This window comes from Pipistrellus kuhlii, unplaced genomic scaffold (assembly GCF_014108245.1).
Source record: "Pipistrellus kuhlii isolate mPipKuh1 unplaced genomic scaffold, mPipKuh1.p scaffold_m20_p_9, whole genome shotgun sequence".
Classification (NCBI taxonomy): Eukaryota; Metazoa; Chordata; class Mammalia; order Chiroptera; family Vespertilionidae; genus Pipistrellus; species Pipistrellus kuhlii.
Window position 1 is genome coordinate 22,673,714 of NW_023425595.1, and position 22,353 is coordinate 22,696,066.

The 22,353-nt window shown below is 35.5% G+C and overlaps 1 protein-coding gene across 20 annotated transcripts in view; it reads left to right on the forward strand.

The window, feature by feature from the left end:
• The window catches only part of SOX6 (SRY-box transcription factor 6), a 525,015-nt gene that overhangs the window by 201,512 nt on the left and 301,150 nt on the right, over positions 1 to 22,353 (forward strand). For 17 of the 20 annotated variants that reach the window (XM_045577988.1, XM_045577991.1, XM_045577992.1 and 14 more), the window contains one exon: positions 14,923 to 15,163. In XM_045577988.1, the coding sequence (XP_045433944.1) occupies positions 14,927 to 15,163 (237 nt within the window). In that variant the 5' untranslated portion in view covers positions 14,923 to 14,926. Of the gene's footprint in view, positions 1 to 3,620; positions 3,626 to 9,584; positions 9,652 to 14,920; positions 15,164 to 22,353 lie in introns of those variants that run through there. The other 3 variants (XM_045577993.1, XM_045577990.1, XM_045577996.1) reach the window with 3 other exon arrangements.

Below are 22,353 nucleotides of genomic sequence, written 5' to 3' on the forward strand. Positions count from 1 at the left end.
TCATATATTTCTTTGCCTTTTTCTGAGTAACACACAATCCTGAATTTATTTTCCATCATGCCTGGTAAGGTTCAAAACATTCATTTGTTTCTTTCTTTATCCAGGTGTCCTAGAAACCTTACTGTTTGTGCATTCGGTCCTTAGGCAAGTTTATCTTAATGTTGGAACTTTCAGCTTCACATAGTGTAAATAGTGATCTTAAGCTACATGTGGGGTAGAATAGTATCTGTCATCTTAGTGAGCTTTGGTACAGTTACGAATACCTACTTTGTGTTAATAAATACACTAAAATACCAAACAGTCAAGTTAGTATATCTATGATTCCTCAAGTTGATTTTCTAAAGTAAATTGTGGTGAGAGAAGAGCTTTAAGATGAGCTGTTCCCTCAGCTCATGGGGCTGCTCTGGGGTAGCATTCTAGTAGGAATTTGATTTTGGACCTGATTTGGAAATGAAAAATGGTGTAAAACAAAAAAAATATTTCTCAGCATTTACGATTTCAGGCCAGGCATTACTTATTCATGGCAATTGTTTCTCCAAAAGAAAAGTGAATAGTTAAGCTTGGAAAGGTATTGGTGAATTTCATAGGATATAGTAGCTTAGATTTTTTATTTAAAGTCAGATTAATGCAAGCACTGATAGCTATTCTAGTATACGGAATGCTGCTTCTGTTTAAACATTAATTCTGAGGAAATGGGTATAGTCTCTAAATTCTTGGACTGCTTTGGTTGAAAGTAGAGGAAATAGGTTAATTGCAGGAGGTGTGGTACCCAGAGCCCAGGACTCTGATATCCTTAGGAATACAATATTGAGCAACAGATGCTGTATGCTTTGGTCTCTTCTCTATAAAGAGTAATTCCCTCTCATTACCTTTTGGGAAGTAGTAGCCTATATATTTTACCCTGTGGGCATGGTCCTATTCACTGGTCCACTCAGTGTTAGGTCATGAACCTTTTATTTAATGTGATTTGTAAAAATTCAGAATCTCTTTCATTAATAATTTTTGTGTTTTGAGTGAAATAATTTTTCTGTAAAGTTTTGTTTTTTAAAAGAAATTAGCATTCATTTAATACCTACTAACCACTAAGTACTTATATGTATGTTAATTTAACCTTCTTAGCAACTCTTCAAGGAGTATGTGTTCTCTCTAATTTTATAGATAGAGATATGGAGGCTCAGAGAGTTAAGTAACTCCTCAGGTTCACAGATCTGATAAATGAGAAGCCTGGGTTTAAATACCTCCACCAAACCTTTTCACTACACCACAGTTTTCCTTTTGGCAGTAGATTCTGTGAAGATTGGTAGCAGTTTGGCACTCTAGATGCCAATAAATCATTTACTTTAGAAGTAATGTAAAAAAATGTCAATGAATTAGGCATGATAATTATAAAGATTTTAAAAATATATTTTATTGATTTTTTATAGAGAGGAGGAGAGAGGGATAGAGAGTTAGAAACATCAATGAGAAAGAATCATCAATCAGCTGTCTCCTGCACACCCCCTACTGAGGATGTGCCCGCAACCAACGTTAAATGCCCCTGACCGGAATTGGAACCTGGGACCTTTCAGTCCACAGACCGACGCTCTACCACTGAGCCAAACCGGTTTCGGCAGGCATGATAATTATAAACATTTTTCAATTTTTGGGGACTTGTGAGGTGGTGCTTACATTAGAGGAAAAGACAGAACTTGAGAAATGATGCAGGATTCTTTCCCACAAAATGCTTAGGAAAGCTAGGTGCTCGGTGGCTTGGTAGGTGTGTATGTAAGGTACTAGGTAAAGAATAGTCGTACTTGTCTTTTATAATGGTAACTCAGCTCTGCAATAATTAGTAGAAATAATTGATTTTTCATGTTCTAGTAGAGCTGTTTATGATAATATACGACTAGCAAATGCAAGTGAAAAAGCAAAAGGTGATAAGGAAGGAGTGATGGAAGTAGTGAGGGAGAAATGCAAGATAGTAGCACTTTTGTTTTTTCGTGTGTGTGTGTGTGTGAAAGTGGACTTCTTGGTGTATACCAAAAAATGTGAAATGTTGTGTTGGTGGTGAAACCTTTCTTTTTCTTTCACAGATAATTTATAAAAATTCATGCCTTTGTATATGAGCCTTTTCTATTACTTTCTCCCAGAAGTTAGGGTGTGTGTAATGTTATATGGTAGTCAGATTTTAAGAGAATATCTAAGTTATTCTGCATTTCCTGAAATGAATTCCGGACAGGTGATATGTTAAATATATACTGCTCAGGTACTTCATCTTGTTTTCCCTGAAGGCTGTCCTCACATTTACTGTTGTAGTGAAACAGCTTCAGTTGTACCTGATGCTTCTTTGTGGCTTCTCTGGTAAGAGCTAGGAGGTAGAAATTGGATCTCATACTTCTCTGGACTTTGAAATAAAGGGGCAGTGACATCATTATCTTATCTGTAAAATAATATAATTAAATGTTGATCATTTAGGCTAACCAAAACAAACAAACAAACAAACAAACAAAAAAAAAAAACCCACAAAACATGATAGGGAAAGATGAATAGTTAACATCCAAAAAATATTTGTTATAAAACTTACTGTGTAAAAACTACAGCTGCCTGACTTGCATGGTTCAGCGGTTGAACATTGACCCTGGGGGATTGGGCCTAAGCTGGCAGTCAGACATCCCTCTGGAAACCTGGGAGCCCTCGGGGGATGTCCAACTAACGGCTTAGGCCCATGGGGAGTGGGCCTAAGCCGTTAGTTGGACATCCTTAGTGCTGCTTCAAAGGCGGGAGAGGTTCCTGCTATTGCCACTGTGTTGGCAGCCAAGAGTCGGCTTCTGACTGAGCAGTGCTCACTCTGTGGAAGTGCACTGATCACCAGGGGGCAGCTCCTCCATTGAGCATCTTCCTCTGGTGGTCAGTATGCATCATAGTGACTGGTCATTCCATTGTTAGGTCAATTTGCATATTACCTTTTTATTATATAGGATAGTGATGTCATATATTTTAAAAATATATGTAAGATAGTATATATTAATTGTTGAATAAGTGGTATAAAATACATTTTCAGAGCACTTATTAGATGTGATTAGGAGAAGGTGGATCATAGCTACCTAAAATAGTCTCAGTTGGATTCCTAGTGATATGAAAGCAAGGAGAGGGAAGTATGGAAGAAAAAGACTGGAGGCAGTCATAAATGAAGTCTGAGTAGATCAGTCTAGTTAGAATAAAGGTTAAAGTGTGGACTACTAGCAGATAAGATTGGTTGGATTTGGAAAGAGGGCTTTGAATGCCAGAGTCAGGAGTCTGGACATGTTTTGGTCATCAGGGAAGAGCTACTGACTTTTCTTGATCTGATAAAGCGAGTGTTTTTAAGCTTGATTTGGAGAAGGGAGATACTGAAATTACAAAAACCAGGTTAGAGTCTGTTGCAAGAGTCTAGGTATGAGGTGTAAAAAGTCCTGTACTAAGGTATTATGAGTATGGAAAAAAGTATGAGCTTAAGAAACATTATTCTGGAAGAGTTGATGAAGCTCAGTGACAGGCTAGCAGTGGGGATCAAAGATTAAAAAGAAGAGACGGATATAGCGTTCATGTTTTACACTTGGATAATTCTAAGAATGATGCTCTTCTGAATGTGAATGAATGAGGGAGGGTGTTGTGGAAAATAATGATGCGTCTAATTTTAAGTTTGTTGACTATGATATAGCAAAGTACATCTTGGTATAAATATCTAGCAGTCATTTGAGGACTGTTGTATTGCAAGGAAATGAGAGAGATCAGTGTTGGGGATATAGATGTAAAAATCATATGATTTAGATGTTAAGGAATGAGATGTTTGGTAGAAAGAATATACAGAAAGAATAATGTTTAGGTTGGTAGCATTAACATGTAAGTAACATTGAAGTTAAAAAAAAAAAAAAAAAGCACTGATTATACCCCTTTACTGGGAAGTTTTTATCGTGTTAAGCTTATAACTAGGATCCCTTGAAAAAAACTTTGTTATATTACTTGAAAATTGGCAAGGTCAAGAAAAAAAGTTTTTTCTTAAATGATGTGAAATTTATCTCAAATCGCCATGAGACTTCCAAATAGAGATCAGACTTTCCCTTTTCCCCCCGTTCCTCTCATCCTTTTTCTGCTTCTGAATTAACCACAAAGTCAATCCAGTGTTTTCATCCAACTTTTTCTCCTAAAAAATAACTCTTCCCTAACTAATTGGAAGAATGACCAATGTGAGAGCGATTGGCCATTTCAGATTTGTAAAGGATGACAGCATCATTCTAAGGAATGATCTATCCGATTGCAAATGTCTGAATTTATAAAAGAAGGTTCAAGCTCAAGGAAATCTAATTTTGTTGATGGACCCTGATTCATTCTACTTTTACTCTGTTGCAATTCTTCACTCTGTCCCTTAACTGATTTATTTTTTGGTTAGAGAATTTTAAATGATTTATTTAGAACAGAGGTATCAGGTAAAAATGGAATATTAGGCATTAGCTTGTAAGTAAGGTGTACTTTTCTGATAAAAATTAGGCATTATTAATGAAAGAAGAAAATCCCTATGTTATGAGTGTTTTGACAATGGGAAGGATAGTTTTTGACACATTGGAAGAAAGATGTACATATGAGTGTTTAAAATTTTGAGTTAGATAATTTTGTTTGTTTGGACCAACATTTATATTTATAAGTTAAGAATCTTCAGGCTAAGGAAAAAGAATGTGGAATTTTCAGTGCTTTAATACTAACCCAGCTTTGGGTTAACTGAAATCACTTTGATAGTGAGCCAGTCTAGTCACCAAATTTGGATGAGAATTTCACATATGGAGTATCTCAGTAATAGTTGTGGACATGTATCCTATGCTTGCTTATTTTTGTAAACTTGGATAAAGATGCTACATTGATTTTGTGAGGTAAACTTTCAACCTCAAAAATACAGGCTATGTTAGAAGGCAAAAATAAAGCATAACCTTTTTCTCTTCAGGAAAAATTAAGACAAAAGCTAGTGAGGTTGGATCCAACCTGTATATTCAGCCTTCAGAAATGTTTCTAGGCTAGAAAGAAATCTCTGAAAGCATGGCTTTTCTAATGGATGTGCTGCTGATGTCCACTTAACATTATCAGCTCAAATGGCAGTGATACAATTTACTTGCCATCTACTCTTGTCTGGAAAGTTGTGGTGCTCTTATTGGTATTTGTATTCACTTTGTATGAATTGGTCTTTCTTGTTGTTTTTCATTTTAATTTCATGTAAGACTAATAAATCTTATTGTTAAATAATGTAATCATAGCATTCAGCATTAAAATGCACTCCTTTTGGGGGGAACACAGATAGATGTGTTTACTCTGCAGAGGGGTTTAGATTTGATTTTTTGTTTTCTTCATGGTAATTATGTTTGCATTTTGCTGATCACTAGTTGTGCATTATTACAATGGAAGGTGACAATTTGATTGTCTTCAATTGGAGAAACAAGTAATTTTATATTCACTAAGCTGTCAGGTAACACTAACTCACAGTACTAAGAGCTCCTGGCATTGTGGCTTGGCACCTATATTTAACTGCTTTGATGCTTGTGTAACCTCTGCTGAATCAGAAATACTTTGCCTGCTGGAAATGGTTTTCAGGGTTGTACAATGAGGTTTTCATTAAGTAGACAAACTGAAAATGAACTGCAAAGCCACAGTTGTTTCTCTCCTCCCTTTCCCCCTCACCCCTCCCCCTTCACTTCCACTCTCCTTCCCTCACCCTCTTTCTTTGCCCCTCCCCCTTCCTCTTCCTCCTCTTATTAGACTGGAACCTGAAATTTATACCTTATGTCATTATGTAAAAGAGAGAGAAATTGCTGGATTGCTTTAGATATAATGCCTTCTACTCTGTCTGGAAAGTTGTGGTGCTCTTATTGGTATTTGAATTCACTCTTTATGAATTGGTCTAAAGGAGCACTCCGGAAATTAGCTTCTTTATATAATTTTGCTCATTGTCACCTTGTGTGAGCATTCTTTTTTTTGTGTGAAACATTCTAGACAGTTTCAATTTTTTTTCATGGCAGTATTAAGAAGTGAAAAAGAGAGGTAAGAATGAAAAAGTATACAGGGATAACTTCCTACCTTTATGAGAAGTTATTGCTGTGGTTTATAATTATTATTAATAATTGGATAAAATATCTTGTAATTGGGCTTCCATACTAGTGTCTTTCAAGTGAGCAAAGGCATGTTTGGTTTTCACTTTAGCAATTATGATTCTCATTTCGTGTGAAGAAGAAATTCAAAGTGGACATATATAAATACATTCTCTTATTATCTTATACAGCTTTCTTTCACTCAAGCCATAATGAGCAAGGTCTTTCAGTCGAGCTATAAAGTCATTGTGCTTTAACAAAATCCTCCAATTTAGTGTATATTTATAGTAGCTATTGTTTGGTTTTGCACTTATTGTTGTGACTGATTTTATTTATATATTTTGGGCCTGGCTTTCCAAACCAAAGATCCCAACAAGTTATCAGTAAATAAACTGTGAGAAAAATTTAATATTATCTCTATAAGGCAAAAATTACAGATGGAGGTTACATGAAATCAACTTGTTTTGATCCTGGGAAGAAAATGGATACTCAAGAACACATGTAGTAATTATAGGTTTTCCATAGGCAGTTCGGCAGGCAGTCCAGTGGGTAAGCTGGTTGCCTGCCTCTCCCAGCAGATACCAACCGATTAGACAGAGGTGATTACGTGATGTAACATTATCAGGAGAAACAATTCATGAGTCAAAGCATTCCAAGACATATGAGCTCTAGTCCAAAGAACAGTCTTAAGCTATATAAAGTGACAGTAATATTGTCAGCTAAATATAAACTCTAGAAACACAAACTTTGATGACTTGAGAAGAATCTGTTCCAGGTAATCCCTGTTTTGTAAGAACCTCAGAAGGCCTTTGGAGACAATTTTGGTGCTTTGGTGGGAAAAATTAGAAGCCTTAGATAAACCAAATTCCATTAATTTAAGACCCTTCTTAGACATACTTCAAGGGCTTCAAGCACATTTCATTTGCTTTATCTCAACTGCTTTGACAGCTATCTCTACTCAGTGAGTTTTCCTCCCACAGATATTGTCTGCATATGTTACCATATATGTTCTGAAAGAGCCACTGTGAACTTTAAAAGACTGGCTTATAACTCTCCAAGGTAGTTCTGAAAGCAGTTATCTTCTTTTTCACTAAATGTTTCTTTTTTCTTTTTTTAAATTTTAATAAATCTTTATTGCTCAGATTATTACAATTATTTCTCCTCCCTCCTCCCCCCAGCTCCCTTTCACCTGGTTCCCCCCCCCCCTACCCTTACCTTCTCCCCCATTGTCCTTATCCATAGGTTTATGATTTTAGTCCAGTCTCTTCCTGCACCCCCCACACCCCTTTTCCCTTGATAATTATCAATCCACTCCCTTTCTTTGCCCCTGATCCTATTATATTCATCAGTTCATTTTGTTTTTCAAATTTTTAATTCACTTGATTTTTAGATTCACTTGTTGATATATATATGTATTTGTTGATAATAATTTTTATCTTTTTTCTTCTTCTTCCTCTTCTTAAAGAATACCTTCCAGCATTTCATATAATACTGGTTTGGTGGTGATGAATTCCTTTAGCTTTTTCTTTTCTTTAAAAAATATATATATATATTTTATTGATTTTTTTACAGAGAAGAAGGGAGAGGGATAGAGAGCTAGAAACATCGATGAGAGAGAAACATCGACCAGCTACCTCCTGCACAACCCCCACTGGGGATGTGCCCGCAATCAATGTACATGCCCTTGACCAGAATTAAACCTGGGACCCCTCAGTCTGCAGGCCGATGCTCTATCCACTGAGCCAAACCGGTTTTGGCTCCTTTAGCTTTTTTCTTATCTGTAAAGCTCTTCATCTGCCCTTCAATTCTACATGATAACTTTGCTGGGTAGAGTATTCTTGGTTATAGGTTCTCGCTATTCATCATTTTGAATATTTCTTGCCACTCCCATCTGGCCTGCATAGTTTCTGTTGAGAAATCAGCTGATAATCGTACTCCCTTGTAGGTAACTAACTGTTTTTCTCTTGCTGCTTGTACGATTCTCTCTTTGTCTTTTGCCTTTGGCATTTTAATTATGATGTGTCTCGGTCCTCTTTGGATTCTTTTTGTTTGGGGTTCTGTATACTTTCTGTAGTAAGTCTATTTCTTTCACCAGGTGGGGGAAGTTTTCTGTCATTTCTTCAAATAGGTTTTCAGTATCTTGCTCTCTCTTTTCTTCTGGCACCCCTATAATTCTGATGTAGGTACAACTTGAAGTTGTCCCAGAGGCTCCTTACCTTATCTTCAACTTTCTGGATTCTCTTCTCTTCTTGCTTCTCCAGAAGAGTGTCCTTTGCCTCTTTGTATTCCAAATCTTTGACTTGGTTCTTGCATTCCTCTAGTCTGCTCTTGGGTCTCTATGTAATATTTTTTATTTCAGTCAGTGTACGTTTTATTTCAAGTTGGTCCTTTTTCATATCCTTGGGGGTCTCATTAAATTTATTGGCCTTTTCTAGGAAATTCTTGAAAAACCTTATAACCGTAGTTTTTAACTCTATATCCAGTCTTTTGTTCTCCTCCATTTCTTTTGTTTAAGATCTCTTTCCTTGTCTCAGCATTTTCAATGCTTCCCTGAGTGGGTAGGGTAGCTTTGTGTGTTTGGTGTCCTATATGGTCTGGTGGGTCAGCCTCCCCAGTTACCTAAGGTAGATACTCTTGATGCTCCCCTTTGTGGACTGTGTGTACAGCCTTGTTGTAGTTGAGTCTTGATTATTGTTGGTATCACTGGGAGGAATTGACCTCCAGGCCAATTGAATGTGAGTATCAGCTGTTTCTACACCGGGATACCTTCTGTATTGGAGACAGTCTTATAGGATCAGACTTGCAAAATTGCAAAAGCGTCTGTGCTCAGCTTGGATGGGATGGAGTCTCAGGGCTGAGCTGACAGTTTTTTTTCCCATCAGCCCTGCCCTTGTGCATGCGCCTCAGGCCTCTGCCTTCCATGGGTCCCCTGAGTTTCTGCTTGATGGTCCAGATTCCCCCTGCAAGAGCATGGGTGCCCCAGGGACTTGCCTGGAATTGGGTTGTGTCTCTGTATAATATCTTTAATCCCAGTGCTGTCAGAAGCTTTTGACTCATTCCACTGTGGAGAGGCCGCAGCAACCTCCGCAGTTAGACCTCTCTGCGTGCACTCTGGTGCGACTGTAGACCCTGCCCGCTGCCTTTCTCTACAGTCCAGACTCCACCCGAATGGGTCCACAGGGTTTCGGATGGGGCTGGGATTCAGTGCAGTCAGAACTGGGGGTTTCCTTTCCCCTCTCACCAGCCAGACACTTGGCCAGCTGTCCTCTCTGCGAGTATCTCCCTACCTCAGTGCTTTGCAGCTCCCCTGATCCGTGAGCCTCTTTCCTTCTTTCTAGTTGTAGATTTTTCCACTCAGCCAGCTTTTCTGTGGTTTTGGATGATGTCCGTTCTGTCTTTTAGTTGTTATTTTGAAATTGTTGTGCGAGGCGGCAGCTTAGGTGCTTACCTAGGCCACCATCTTGGTTTCTCTCCCACTAAATGTTTCTTATTAAACAGGTGGAAGAGAGAAAAACCTAGCAGAAACTGTGGGAAGTTAGAGAGAGTACAGTGGGGGGAGAAGATATAGTGCCAGATAAAACAATATAAGGAATCATGAATAGCCTTTACCCAAATAAAGCAGGAAAAGTGTTAATAGGATGTCTTCATTTTAAGTCTGGAATCAGGCTTCCTCCCTCAGCCTGCCCCCTGCTCATCTTTAAATGTGGGAATTAGAGGTATAGGATAGTTTTAAATCATTCTTTGCCCTAGGTTGGGTGGCCTAGTATCCTTAGCAGGGGTTCCTGGGTATTTTGGCAGCTGACCATATCTATTACTCATGCTCCTTAAAATAAGAGACACTGTTATATTTTTGGAAAATTAGTTGTTTATTTCTCAGTATCAGATCAATTGTGGGATTAAATTAACAGTGAATTATCTGACTGAAAGAAATCTACCTCGGTAGCCTGGGGCTGAGTTGCAAAATTAAATGTGAACATTGGTCTGAATTTTTAATATTTTCTTTATGTAAACCAGCTATTGAAATGTTGTTTTGTATTCAAATCAGGGCTCTTTTTGAATAAATGTAACACACCTACAAAGTGAATACCACTTGGTAATAATCTTAGAAGTAATGAGAACAGTTTAAAAAGTCAAATTAAAAATATTGTTCTAATAAATTCAAGACTTCTTTCTATAGTTAAGTTCCAGATGATTGTTTGGAGACATATTCTTTTCAAGCAGTAGTAAAGAGAAAAAAAAAAGTAATTTTGAGTGGCTATGCCCTATGAGAAAGTTGTTTTAAAATAATCCTAACTTTTTAACATATACAAATGAATGTTTTAAAAAAAAATAGCATAAAATCAGAAAGGCTTAACGTTCTAGAAAGTATGCTTTTCTGAGATAGAGGATTTACTGTGTAGCTATCTAGTCCTCCCCATTTTATAAAGTCTTAGACAAGCTAATCTTGATTTCTTGTTCAGAGATATAAATTTACTGTCTGAGTAGGTTTTAATGGTCTAAATATTCAGATTTGATACTGGGGTTTTGGAGTAAAATAATTATCATCTTTCTAGAGACACTCCTTCTAACTTCCTAGAAAACATTATCAATTACAAGGAGACTATCTCTGACATTCTCATTCCCAAAAGTCCTAAGCCCTGAAGTTCTTTCCAATGGCCTGGCATCCTGGGAATTCACTTGATCTGATGGGCAGAGACATTTCGAACTCGGGAACACATGATGAGAATTTAGTTTTATGTGTCCCAAAGATATGTAATTCTCTTTGGAGGTTTTACTTGATAATAGCTATGCCCTAGAAAACCATCTTGTTTAACCAATGTGATAAGTTGACAATGTAGTTTTTCTCTCTGATTATAATGTACTCTGTGTAGTCAATACACTGGTACCATGTGAGTGTAATTTCCTCTTTTATTTTATCTCCAATGCACTGTATTATAAATAAACAGTTAAAAAAAAACACCAAACAAATCTGTTGCATCTCCTTTTAAGATTGTACCACTGTAGACACTTGTTCTAGTAAAGTAGAATTGGGCACATTTGATTGCATTTAAATTTTTCATGCTTCAGCAGTTTGGCTGGGAGCACAGTAAAGAAAAATCCCATGAGCGAGGATCGTTTAGAATAATAGAACTTGATTTTGTGTATTATAGCAGCAACATTTGCGCTGCTTTAGTTAGGGTTGTGTCAGCACTTCCATTATAACCCCCTGTTTTCACGGGGTATAACTAGGGAGATTTTTTTTTTTTAATACAAATTAAAAAAACAATTCATTTGAGTGATTTTTTAAGTTATAGTGCAAAAATAAAGCAAAGTAAAGTCACATGGAAATTGACCATTTTTATAAGAATTTTGTTCTTTTGCCTATTAGTTATATATGGCAGCAGCTAAAGTAAGATACCATTCTAATGCACTGGGGGGGTGGTGACATTTTTTGTAATGGAAAGTTAATGATATGAGCATGAAAAATAAAAGTAAGCTTCTGATATGACAATGTAAAACATTAAAAAAGATGTATATTTGATTTATGAATTTCTAAAGAAGGGCAGCCACAGTGCAATGGTTATAGTAAAAGCATTACCAAGAGTCTTTGCAGCTTCTAGAATTCTGTGTAGTAAAATATTTCAAAAGGGGAAGTTAAAGTAAAGAAATGAAATGAATAAATATGTAATCAGTAAATTGAAGGACTCTTTAATAAAGTAATTGTGCAAAAAATAATCAGTAAATTGAATCAAATAATCAGTGAATCTGACTTATTTAATAAACTGCATTAAAATGAATTTGTGCACACTTTCCTTTTAAAAATACAACAAACCACCACTCCAAACAAAAAACTACAGCAAAACCAAATAAAAAACAAATCTGAAATAAGCCCAGCAATTTTGTCAAAAGGAAATGCCCAGAGCGGAGCAATAACCAGCTAAAAGAACAAAATCACCCTTTTCTCTGCTAACAACATCTTTGAGAACTGTAGTAAATATAAGAAATTTAAGTAAAATGTAGTATGGAAAAGTATTCTTTTTGGAATAAAAAAAAAAAAAAGTTAATTCCTTTCTAAAGGCCAGGATGGCAAGTTGAATATGCCTTCCTTGGTTGTTAACCATTATTATCTTATCTTCCTCATTCCTTGTCCCCTAATGATGGTGTGAACTGAGGCTAAGCAGTCAGATTTAATATTGGCTATTTTTTTTTGGCAGCTTATTCTTTATTTGCAACCTTGATGCACATTCATATTTGTAGGTGCAAAATAAAAGACAAATTGTGTGATGTTATAAATAGGTAACTTTCCCGAATGGTCACTGGAGGAATCACCACAAGGCTGTTGATGAAGTGGAGGTGAAGCCCTTCCTCACTAATTGTATTCAGCGTGTAATTTCCAAACTTCCCTCTGAATTTTGATTTTCAATTAACACTCCTCATTTGAAGATAATTTTCTATTTAATGTAATTGCAGGAAATAATTTATTGGCTGATTAAGAACGAGGGCCCAGCCTTCCTTAAGAAAACACTCTAACAAACCAGCCTTGAAACTCAACTCATGGCTTTGGACAGATTTAGTCTATTTTTACAGCTGCATGGTTGTGTTTAATTAGGATTGTGCACTATTGTTCATTGGTGCAGTTTTGCAGTTGGAATTATTCTTAAGAGAGTTTTGTGTTCTGTGTCATGATTAATTTATACTAAAGCAACAATCACAGATAATGCTATTGGAAGCAGCCAAGACACTTTATAATAAGAGGATGTTTTTTGGGAAGCTAAAGTCCCTATGAGATTTGGATTATGACTTTCAATTGTATTGAGCTGTTTTAAAAAGCAGCAGTAAATTCATTCTTTTGTTTTTAATGTGAATGATTACATTATTGGTACTGTCATTATCTGAACTATGAAAACATTCTTGTTGTTTATGGCAGGCTCTTGATAAACTTGCAGGACAGTTATAATTTGCCTGGTTTTATGATAGTATTTATGAGGCCAATGAAGTAAGCTCAAGAGTGATTCTCGTAGACTAAGAAATATCCTTTGGTATCATTTTTCCTAAGTGTATATACATAAGTCCCTTTGTTAGTATTTTTAGAAATTGGTCAAGAATATACTTATCTGATTCTTTGATATAGTGCTTTTTATAGCATTTTATTCTTCTCAAAGAAAATATAGACATTCTTCTGTACTTCCTTTCACCATTGTATTTTCTAGTATCAAGTCTAATAGATGAAATTTTTATATTTGTAGAATCGTTATTATAAGTAGGTATCAGCATTTTAATATGTTTCAAAGCACTTCAAAAGCCTATAATACTCTTATTTAGAACCCTGCATAATTAGACTAGCTAATCTTATCTTAATTTTTTCACTGTAGGATACTAAATATGAGCCCCCTCATTAATTGTGAGAAATTTAGCATTAGCTGTTAAATCCTATGTGAAACATGGGCTGCTACATAAAAACTACTGTTTAAATTGGAATTAACTTAATTATTTTTCTTTGCACTTGATATTTCCTTCACTGCAATATTCATGAAAGCATGTGACAGATTTGTAAATTTAACTGTTAATCTCAGATTTCTGGACCCTTTAATCAGTATTTATTTGTCTAGAAACAGTACTAGCAAGTTAATGATTTGCTAATTTGAAAAATGCTCATGTGGTTTTCTATGTTAACTGATTTGTGCATTTTAAAAAAAATGGTATGAAATCAATTAATGTTAAAAAGCAATTAAGGTAGAGATTTTATTCCTTTCGTTACACAGCAATTTTAGAACTAATTACGCTATAAACAAAAAATGACATAAAGTTTTATAAAAGATGCTCAATTACCTTTTATTTTATTTAAAAAACTTTTGGCGGTTTTATTTCTAGACATTTTGCTACGAAAATCATCTTGATAAAGTGATATTATAAGAGTTTTGAATTCTGTTTAGTAATAATGATTTTTCTTGCTGTATACAAAAGCACAGAATGGAGACCTTGTGCTGAATATAGTTTTCTTATAGGTACTTAGATGAATATTCAGTAATTGTTTGTGGAGTATTAAAATATTATGCATTGTAGGCATTTTACTATTATCATACTAAATGCTTTGAATCTGGTATATACTTTCTAATATAAAATAGTAACATAGTTATTTCATAAGCTCAATTCAAATGTTATAAGACTACCTTGAGACTAATTTAACAGTATCAGCCATTCAATCAATATATCACTTAAAAGCTAAATTACAGCAGTTAACACAGCTTAAAGGTCTTTAGAAAAGGGTCCCATTTGACACTAAACAGTGTTAGGTCTAGCACTCAAAGCAAGGTGTAAACTCAGAAATCAGGACCAAATTTGCCTAGACTTTCATCATAGACAACCTGCCTTCTTGAATTTATTTTCTTCTTTTGTTCCAATTTTAAGCATAAGCAAAATTTGGATATATGTACTTCCAAATCATCTTCCATTTGCCAGTTCATTCATTCTTTTTTTTGTGGGTTTTTTTTTTTTCATTGCTAGGCAAATCAACAAAATTATTCTCAAGAAGCTTCTAATCTAGTTGGGATAACTGGGGAGAAATTTACACACATACGTATACTACACATATTATGGAAACTTATTCCATAAACACTTTACTTATGGATTGGTAAGAGAGAAAATATGCAATCACCTGGAAGAATTTTGTGAGTTAAAATCAAAGAGGAGAAGTGGACCAGATAAGCTGAGAGTTCTTTTTTACTGGTTTAGAGTAGAGGGTAAACATCTCTAAAGTAAGAGAATTTTTCTTTTTTTAGGAATATTCAAATGTAAGGGATTTTTGTTTTCATGGACAGTCCTTTTGAATTCATGCTGTTTCCTTCTTCTGCAGAAGAATGTCTTCCAAGCAAGCCACCTCTCCATTTGCCTGTTCAGCTGATGGAGAGGAAGCGATGACCCAAGATTTGACCTCAAGGGAAAAGGAGGAGGGCAGTGATCAACATGTGGCCTCCCATCTGCCTCTGCACCCTATAATGCACAACAAACCTCACTCTGAGGAGCTACCAACACTTGTCAATACCATTCAACAAGATGCTGACTGGGACAACATTCTGTCGTCTCAGCAAAGAATGGTAAGCTTTTAAAATCTGGCCACTGTTGCTAAGTGTGTCCATTAGTATGGCCTCATTACAAACAGGTATTTTAGAGAAAGCTCAAAATACATATTATTATAGTACATTGTGTTCAGATCATAAAATAACCACCATATATATTATTAATATTACTATAACTGGGGAAAATGGTTTTTGATTTAGTTTTTATCCATTTTAGGTCACCTTGCAAAAAAAATATTTAATTTGGGGGACAATTTGGTTGTCATATTTTCTGAACCTCTGAATTTAAGGTGATAAGGTTGATAATACCACAAAATAGGTATGATCAAATGAAGTGTGGCTGTGTATTAATATTAAAAAATTATATTAAGCAAATATGTCTATGGAAATGAGATCATATGGAAAACACATCTTCAGTGAGTAAGTGCAGGTATTTATCATTTTACAGAAATTTTTGATTTATATTTAAGATTTTTCTCACTTAAATACCTATAGATTAATTTAAAAAAGATATAGCTTCTCAGTATCATTCCATCAAACTGTAGAAGTTTTCTGTAAAGGTATAAGCAACAATATCAAATACATGTAGTGTGTTAGCCAGATTTCTCATGTTAAATTCCATCATAGTCCATAGCAAGTGACATGAATTATCTAACTTATAGCAAATACACTTATTTTTTTAAGCATCTAGAACTGACCAAAATCTTAACATATTTTATTTGATTAAGAATTTTAAAATTTATTTTATATATCTTAACTTTTGGTTAAGTTAATGAAAAGTATTTTAATAGAGAGTTAAGAAAAGTTTTATTCCTTAATTAAAAATAAGATAATATTTAAAAATGCCTTTACTACTAATAACATATATTTAAATTCTTGCCCTATGCTTAATGTCTCAGAACCAATTTAACGATCTGATTTTATAATATATGGATTCAGACACTTCTTTTTAGATGATTTTGTAGACATCACTAGTGCTCTGGAGGTGAGATGTAGGGATTGGAAGAAAAACAAGACTTGTTCCAGACTAACTTTAGATAAGGGTATAATCATTTTATAATTAGATAGAATCACTGGAAGATTTATTTTCCTTGAATAGGGAGAACAGAAACGGTATGATAAAGCAAGACTAAAAGTCTGTTTTTCTGCTTGTACTTGAGTGCTTCATTTCATACCTCCAAGATAGCATGGATGAAATAGATATCCAGTCACTGCCACTAGCTTTTTGGCAAGATATTAGGGCTGTGTTTTATTTTTGTTTCAACAAATATTTATATAACACCTTCTCTGAGTGCAGCATTCTACTGGGTGCTGGTGGACAAAATATACATGAATATGCCTTTATGGAATTTATATCCAGGAGAGAAAACAAAAATCCCATTTAATAAAGAGGGAATATGCAAATTGACCTTCACACCATTATAAAGATGGTGGCACCCATAGCCACAAGGTGGTGGTGCCCAGTCCCCTTGGCCCTGCTGGAGTACCCATTCCTATCAGCTCAGCTGTGGGGGAAGGGTTGACAGGTGTGTAGTGTGGCCGGACCCTCCCTCAGCCCTCCAACCACCTGGGGCCGGCCTGAGGCGCAGGCAGGCCTCAGATGGCGGCTACCCAACTAATGCCCGAGGCAAAGGCAAGCCTTGAATGGCGACTGCCCAGCTGATGCCTGAGGCACAGGTAAGCCTTGGATGGCAGCTGCCCAGCCAATACTTGAGGGGCAGGCAAGCCTTGAATGGTGGCTGCCTGGGGTTCAGGTAACCATGGCTGGCCGGGGCTTGCACTGCCATCAGTGGCAGCAGCAGAGGTGTGATGGGTGCATTGCCTTCCCTTGATCACCAGGTCCTGGACTGTGAGAGGGGGCAGGCTGGGCTGAGGGATCCTGAGGGACCCCTTCCAGTACATGAATTTTTATGCACTGGGCCTCTAGTAAATATATAATTAAGGTTGTGATATGTGATATATGCACGTATGCATACACCATGGACATAGATAATACTGTGGGGAAAGCCTGGGGTGGCTCAGTGGCTGGATGGAAGGGATAAATGGGAATAAAATGGAGGACATCTGTAATACTGTCAACAATAAATTTTTAAAAATGTGATATGTGTTAGGAAGGAAAATAACAATGCTAAATTAATGAAATAAACTTCATTTAGAATGGATAGATAGGAATGTCCTTGCTGACCTAAGGATAAGAGAAACTAGTCAGGCAAAGAATACGAGAAAGAGTAAAAATAGCAGAGGGAATAACATGTATGAAATATTTGAGATGAAAAAAAATATAGCTGAGCTTCAGGAAATTCAAGATAGTCTTTGTAGCTGGAGTGTAATAAGTAAGGATACAACATAGCATCAGATCTGGTTGGAGAGATTGGTAGGGGCTATATTAAAAAAGACCTTGTAGATAACATTGGAAGTGAGATTTGATTATAAGTGCAATGGAAAGGCATTGAAGGGTTTAAGAATAGTTCAAGCAGATAATTCTAGCTGTAGTATGAACAGATGGAAGGGAGACCTGTTGGGAGGCTATTTAAGAAATCCAGGTAAGAGATGATAGCTGCTTGGATTAGGCCAATGGGATAGAGAGAGATATTTTTTGCTTTTATGCCAAATATAGCTATGGACAGATAAAAATAATTAAATTGGAATATATAGGTTGCATCAGAAATAATACAGTTCAAAGTTTACTTTTTTTGAGAACACTTTGCTTATTTTTCTCAGTTAAATTTTGTGTATATCTTGGCAAGTGCCAAATTGCTTCAGCAAGTTATTCCCAAACTTTTATCATCTAAAATCTTGTTAGAAAATACCTTGTTTCCCTGAAAATAAGACATCCTCCGAAAATAAGACCTAGCACATGGAAAGATAATACATTCCTTTGAAAATAAGACCTAGCGCAACTTTGGGAGAAAAAATTAATATAAGACACTGTCTTATTTTCAGGGAAACAGGATAGGTATTAATAATGTGCTTAGCAAATTATATTAAGTGAAATTTATGGTAGTATAAAATAAAGTTTAAATTTACAAATATGTTACATGTTAGTCTAAAAGAAATCATCCTTGTTTTCAAACTTTCACTCTCTTTTGATATCAAGCTCTGATTTCCACCAAACCTTTTGTGTATTCTGAATTTCTGGAAGCCAAAATACTTTGTTTTAATTCCCACTCTATAGTATTTCCCAGCTGTGTACGTCTATGGTATAGTAAAAGGATTTAACAAATGGGAAATAGCAGCTGCATTTGGAAATCCCCTTTGTGCTTCCTTTTCATTCAATAGATTCAATACTGTGTTCTATGTAAGAACTGTAACATCGGACCTGTAATGACTTACATTGCAGGTATTATATTAACAAACAATTTTTTTATAGGAAAGAAAAACAATAGAAGGATTTTAGGTTTCTGAGTTTCTGGGCAGTCCTGCAAACCTACATTTTGTGTGTGTGTGTGTGTGGGTGTGTATGTGTGTGTGTGTGTGTGGTGTGTTGGAGTGTTGGTGTGGAGGGACTGTGACCAAAGTAAAATTTAGACAATATTTTTTACCCCATTCTACTTTCAAGTAAATGTAAAGTCCAAAAGGATTGTTATGAAGTTAAATGAAACTTGTAGTTCTCTATGGATCATATCTGTTATTGACTGTAATTGTACCCCATAAAATAGGGGAAATAAAATTTAAAATAAAGTCTAAAAATCAACAAAAATCCTATTAGCACCTATTAGGTTTCCATTGCTATTTAGTTTCTGTTGATGGTCCTCACTCAGGAACAGTTAGAAACAGGCACTCAAAAGTTTCTTATCTACTGGGTTCAGATGGCATTGAAATTGAAATATCAAGACCACAGAGGAGCTTTTCTGTAGAGGAGAGCAAAGACAAAGCAGAGAAGTTCTGCTAATCCCCACTTCCTGGTCAGAAACAAAAGCTTTAAATGTTAAAATTCTGATTATTTATTTTGAGGTGGAATTATAGTAAAATATGAGAGACCATGCAGTTTTAAAGAAAGAAAATTTATGGCATAAGTAAAGAAGGAAAATAGAACTTTTAGTGATTGGCATTCAAAGACCAACTTGAAATAAAAAAGTTTTAGATTCCACTGTTAATTACATTTACTTATATCATGGATACAAAAATGTTTAATTTTAAATTTAGAGTTCTGTGTTAATTGGTATGATCCATTTGAAGGCTAAAAGATTAGTGTAAATGAGGTTTCGCTGTCCTTGGTTGCTATGTACAATTACTACTCTTTTCATTATTGTGTAAGTGTACCAGCACCTTTTTTTGTAGATGAATATTGACTGTCCCCTAAAATGTTTTGGTTTCCATTAGGACTGATTTGTTAGGCAAGAATAAATTCACATACTTTTTAATGAAAACATGTATAGTGTATTATTCTTTTTAATGTTAACAAACATGGAGGAACATATTCTGGTAGTGTTTAGTGACTGGCATATGATATTGTGCTATAATGATTATCTGCTAAAGATTTCTTGAGTATGTAGGACCTACTAAGTTCCAGAGGCAGGGATTTCCTTGTGAATTATACAGATGAGTTCTCTACTATCAAGGAAATTAGATTCTAGGAGTGGGACAAAGTTCCACAGAGTGAGACAATTTCAGACAATAAGTACAATGAAGAACATTAAATAAGAAAATGCGATCTAGATTACCTCTTTTGACAGTCCAGGGAAGGTCTTTTTGAAGAGGTAACTAACATGTGAGTTGAGATGGGAACAACGAGAAGGAACTAGCTATGTAAACATTTGGAGTAAGTGCAAGAGCTGCTTGGTGGTGTGTTTGAGATACAGAATACAACAGAGTAGCTGGAGTGGAATGGGTGAGGGAGAGAACAGTATGAGAGAAAATCAAGGAGGCAGGCAGGCAGACGGCAGATACTATGGAGTATCATATTCTGCAGTGAGGTGTTTGAACTTTATACTTCAAGTGCAAGAGGAAGCCACTGGAAGGTCTTAAGTGAGACTAACATGATTTGATTTATGTTTTTAAAATATCACATTGGCTGCTGTGTAGAGAATGGATTGTAGGAGGCAACACCAGAAACACGGACACTTCTTAGGAAAACGATTGCAGTAGTGCAGGTGAGAGTTTGATGCTCAGTGGAAGAGTGAACAGTTCTTTGAGAAGGTTCCATAGCTTCTGAAGAAGATTCAACAGAGACCGAGAAGACTATTTTAGGTGATGTGCATGTGGGCAGAACTTTAGTCAATAGTGAACCGGACATGAAGTTGCTGAGACCAGGGTGAGGTTGGAAGATAGGCTTGCTCCTGGACAGAGCATAGTCCCATGTGAGGACAGAAGTCTTCTGCCTAAGAGTGAACTGTGTGCAAGTGACTTCTAGGGTAGGACTTGGGGATCTGGGTAAGGCACCAACAGTATCTCCTTCGAGATTTAAAAAGTGACAAGATTGTAAGTAGGGTGTTCTTACACACGTGTATGTGTGTGCTTACAGGCCTGCTTATATTGATATATGTTTTAAGCCGAAATGGGATTATTTGCATCTGGCTTTTAACTACTAGTCCAATTAAGTGCAAATAACCATGCTGGTCTTAAAGCCCCAGATTATCAGAACTCCTTATTTTGGAGACTAGTTAAATTTCCACAAGTAAATTTATAAGTAAAAGATAATAATAATGTCCTTTGTTATAATAGAAAGAAAACAATAGTAGGCATGTTGAGACATTTAATAAATAACTGTTGGGAACAATACTTTCTTGCTTGCAAACAATTTATCCTTCTCTGTATTTCCTGCTTTCAGTCCAATGAAGTTGCCAATCAACTTTGGAGAGTTTTATGTAGTTCACTGGAGTCATAAAAGTCTGGTATGGACTTTGAACCATTTCTGGGAATGGAGCTGTTTTCATTATATGATAACCTAGTCCAGGAATTTTAAGTGAGGATTCAATCTTTCTCAGCCATGTTTTAAGTTGTGACAGACTTCTAGAAGATTTCTAACTTTGTTGCCTTTCAAAAGATTTTTTAAAAAACTTGAATTGTTGCCAGAATTTGGTAAGATTCAGTCATTTAAGATATAAGGCAGCACACAAATGAAATGTCTTTCTTCATTTTTATTGAGTCTGTGCTTTAGAAGGCATAGTGAAATCAGCTAGTTCATTCGGTCCTAAGTAGTTTATACTAAGTAGTTTATAGATTTAACACCTAAGACAAAGTTCATATGCATCTTTTGGTACCTGACTGGTCTCTGAAGCACTGGGCAAAATCCATGAATTATCAAGGTTTAGACTTTTTGAGAAATTGTTACTACTTCATTTTAGGATTTTGGGAATTTATTTAGGTTAAGTAAAATTCAAACCTAAACTTTTGGTAACAAATGGAAATGTCTATCCTTGACTCCTGGAGTCATGAAACAGTAGTTTCCAGGAAGTGATATGGGAAATTTCTATTTTCTATAAATTTGAAACCATATTAGCACACAGTACTGTCTCTTTTTAAACATATCTCAAAATGTAATGATAAATTTATTTACAATTTGAACAAAAAAATCAAACCTTATTTTATTGTATGGTATGGGTTGTAAAATAGATAACTCATATTTTCTAGTGTTAACACATTGATTACCTTTCTATTACCACCCCTCCCCCAGTGAGTGGCACTGTTTCATTTCTGCTATAAAAGAGTACTTATTTTTAAAAAATGTTCCCAAATTAAACAAAATGAATACTCATATGCTACTTAAAAAATCTCTCTATATTTATGAAAACTTGAGTTATTTTATCATTCTTCTTAATGATATAATATACCTTCCTTAATATACTTTTTGGAAAAGTTTTCTTACCAAGCATATTATCAAAATTTTTGTTGAATGTTGAAGCATTAACATGCTTTGGTATAGTTGGCTTTTCCCCCCTTGGGCAAGAAGGAATCAGGTATGCATACTGATGAACATACTCCAGTCATTAGCATGTGATTATGTGGGCTGTATGTTGAGCTCCTGCCAGAATAGAAAATCCAGTACTTTGCTATATCCGTGCAAAGACTTTTTGCATTTCTTTTGTATTTTGACATTTCAAAGAAAATCAGAACCTGGTATCTTTTCTTTTTTTCAGTGTAATAAAATTGTGTACACAGAATGTTTTCAAGGAGATGGAATATGCCATGTTTATTTTTACTCAATTTTTTCAGTTGGCATAAGATCCAGTAACTAAAGTTTGCGGTGTACAGACTGTATCATGAAT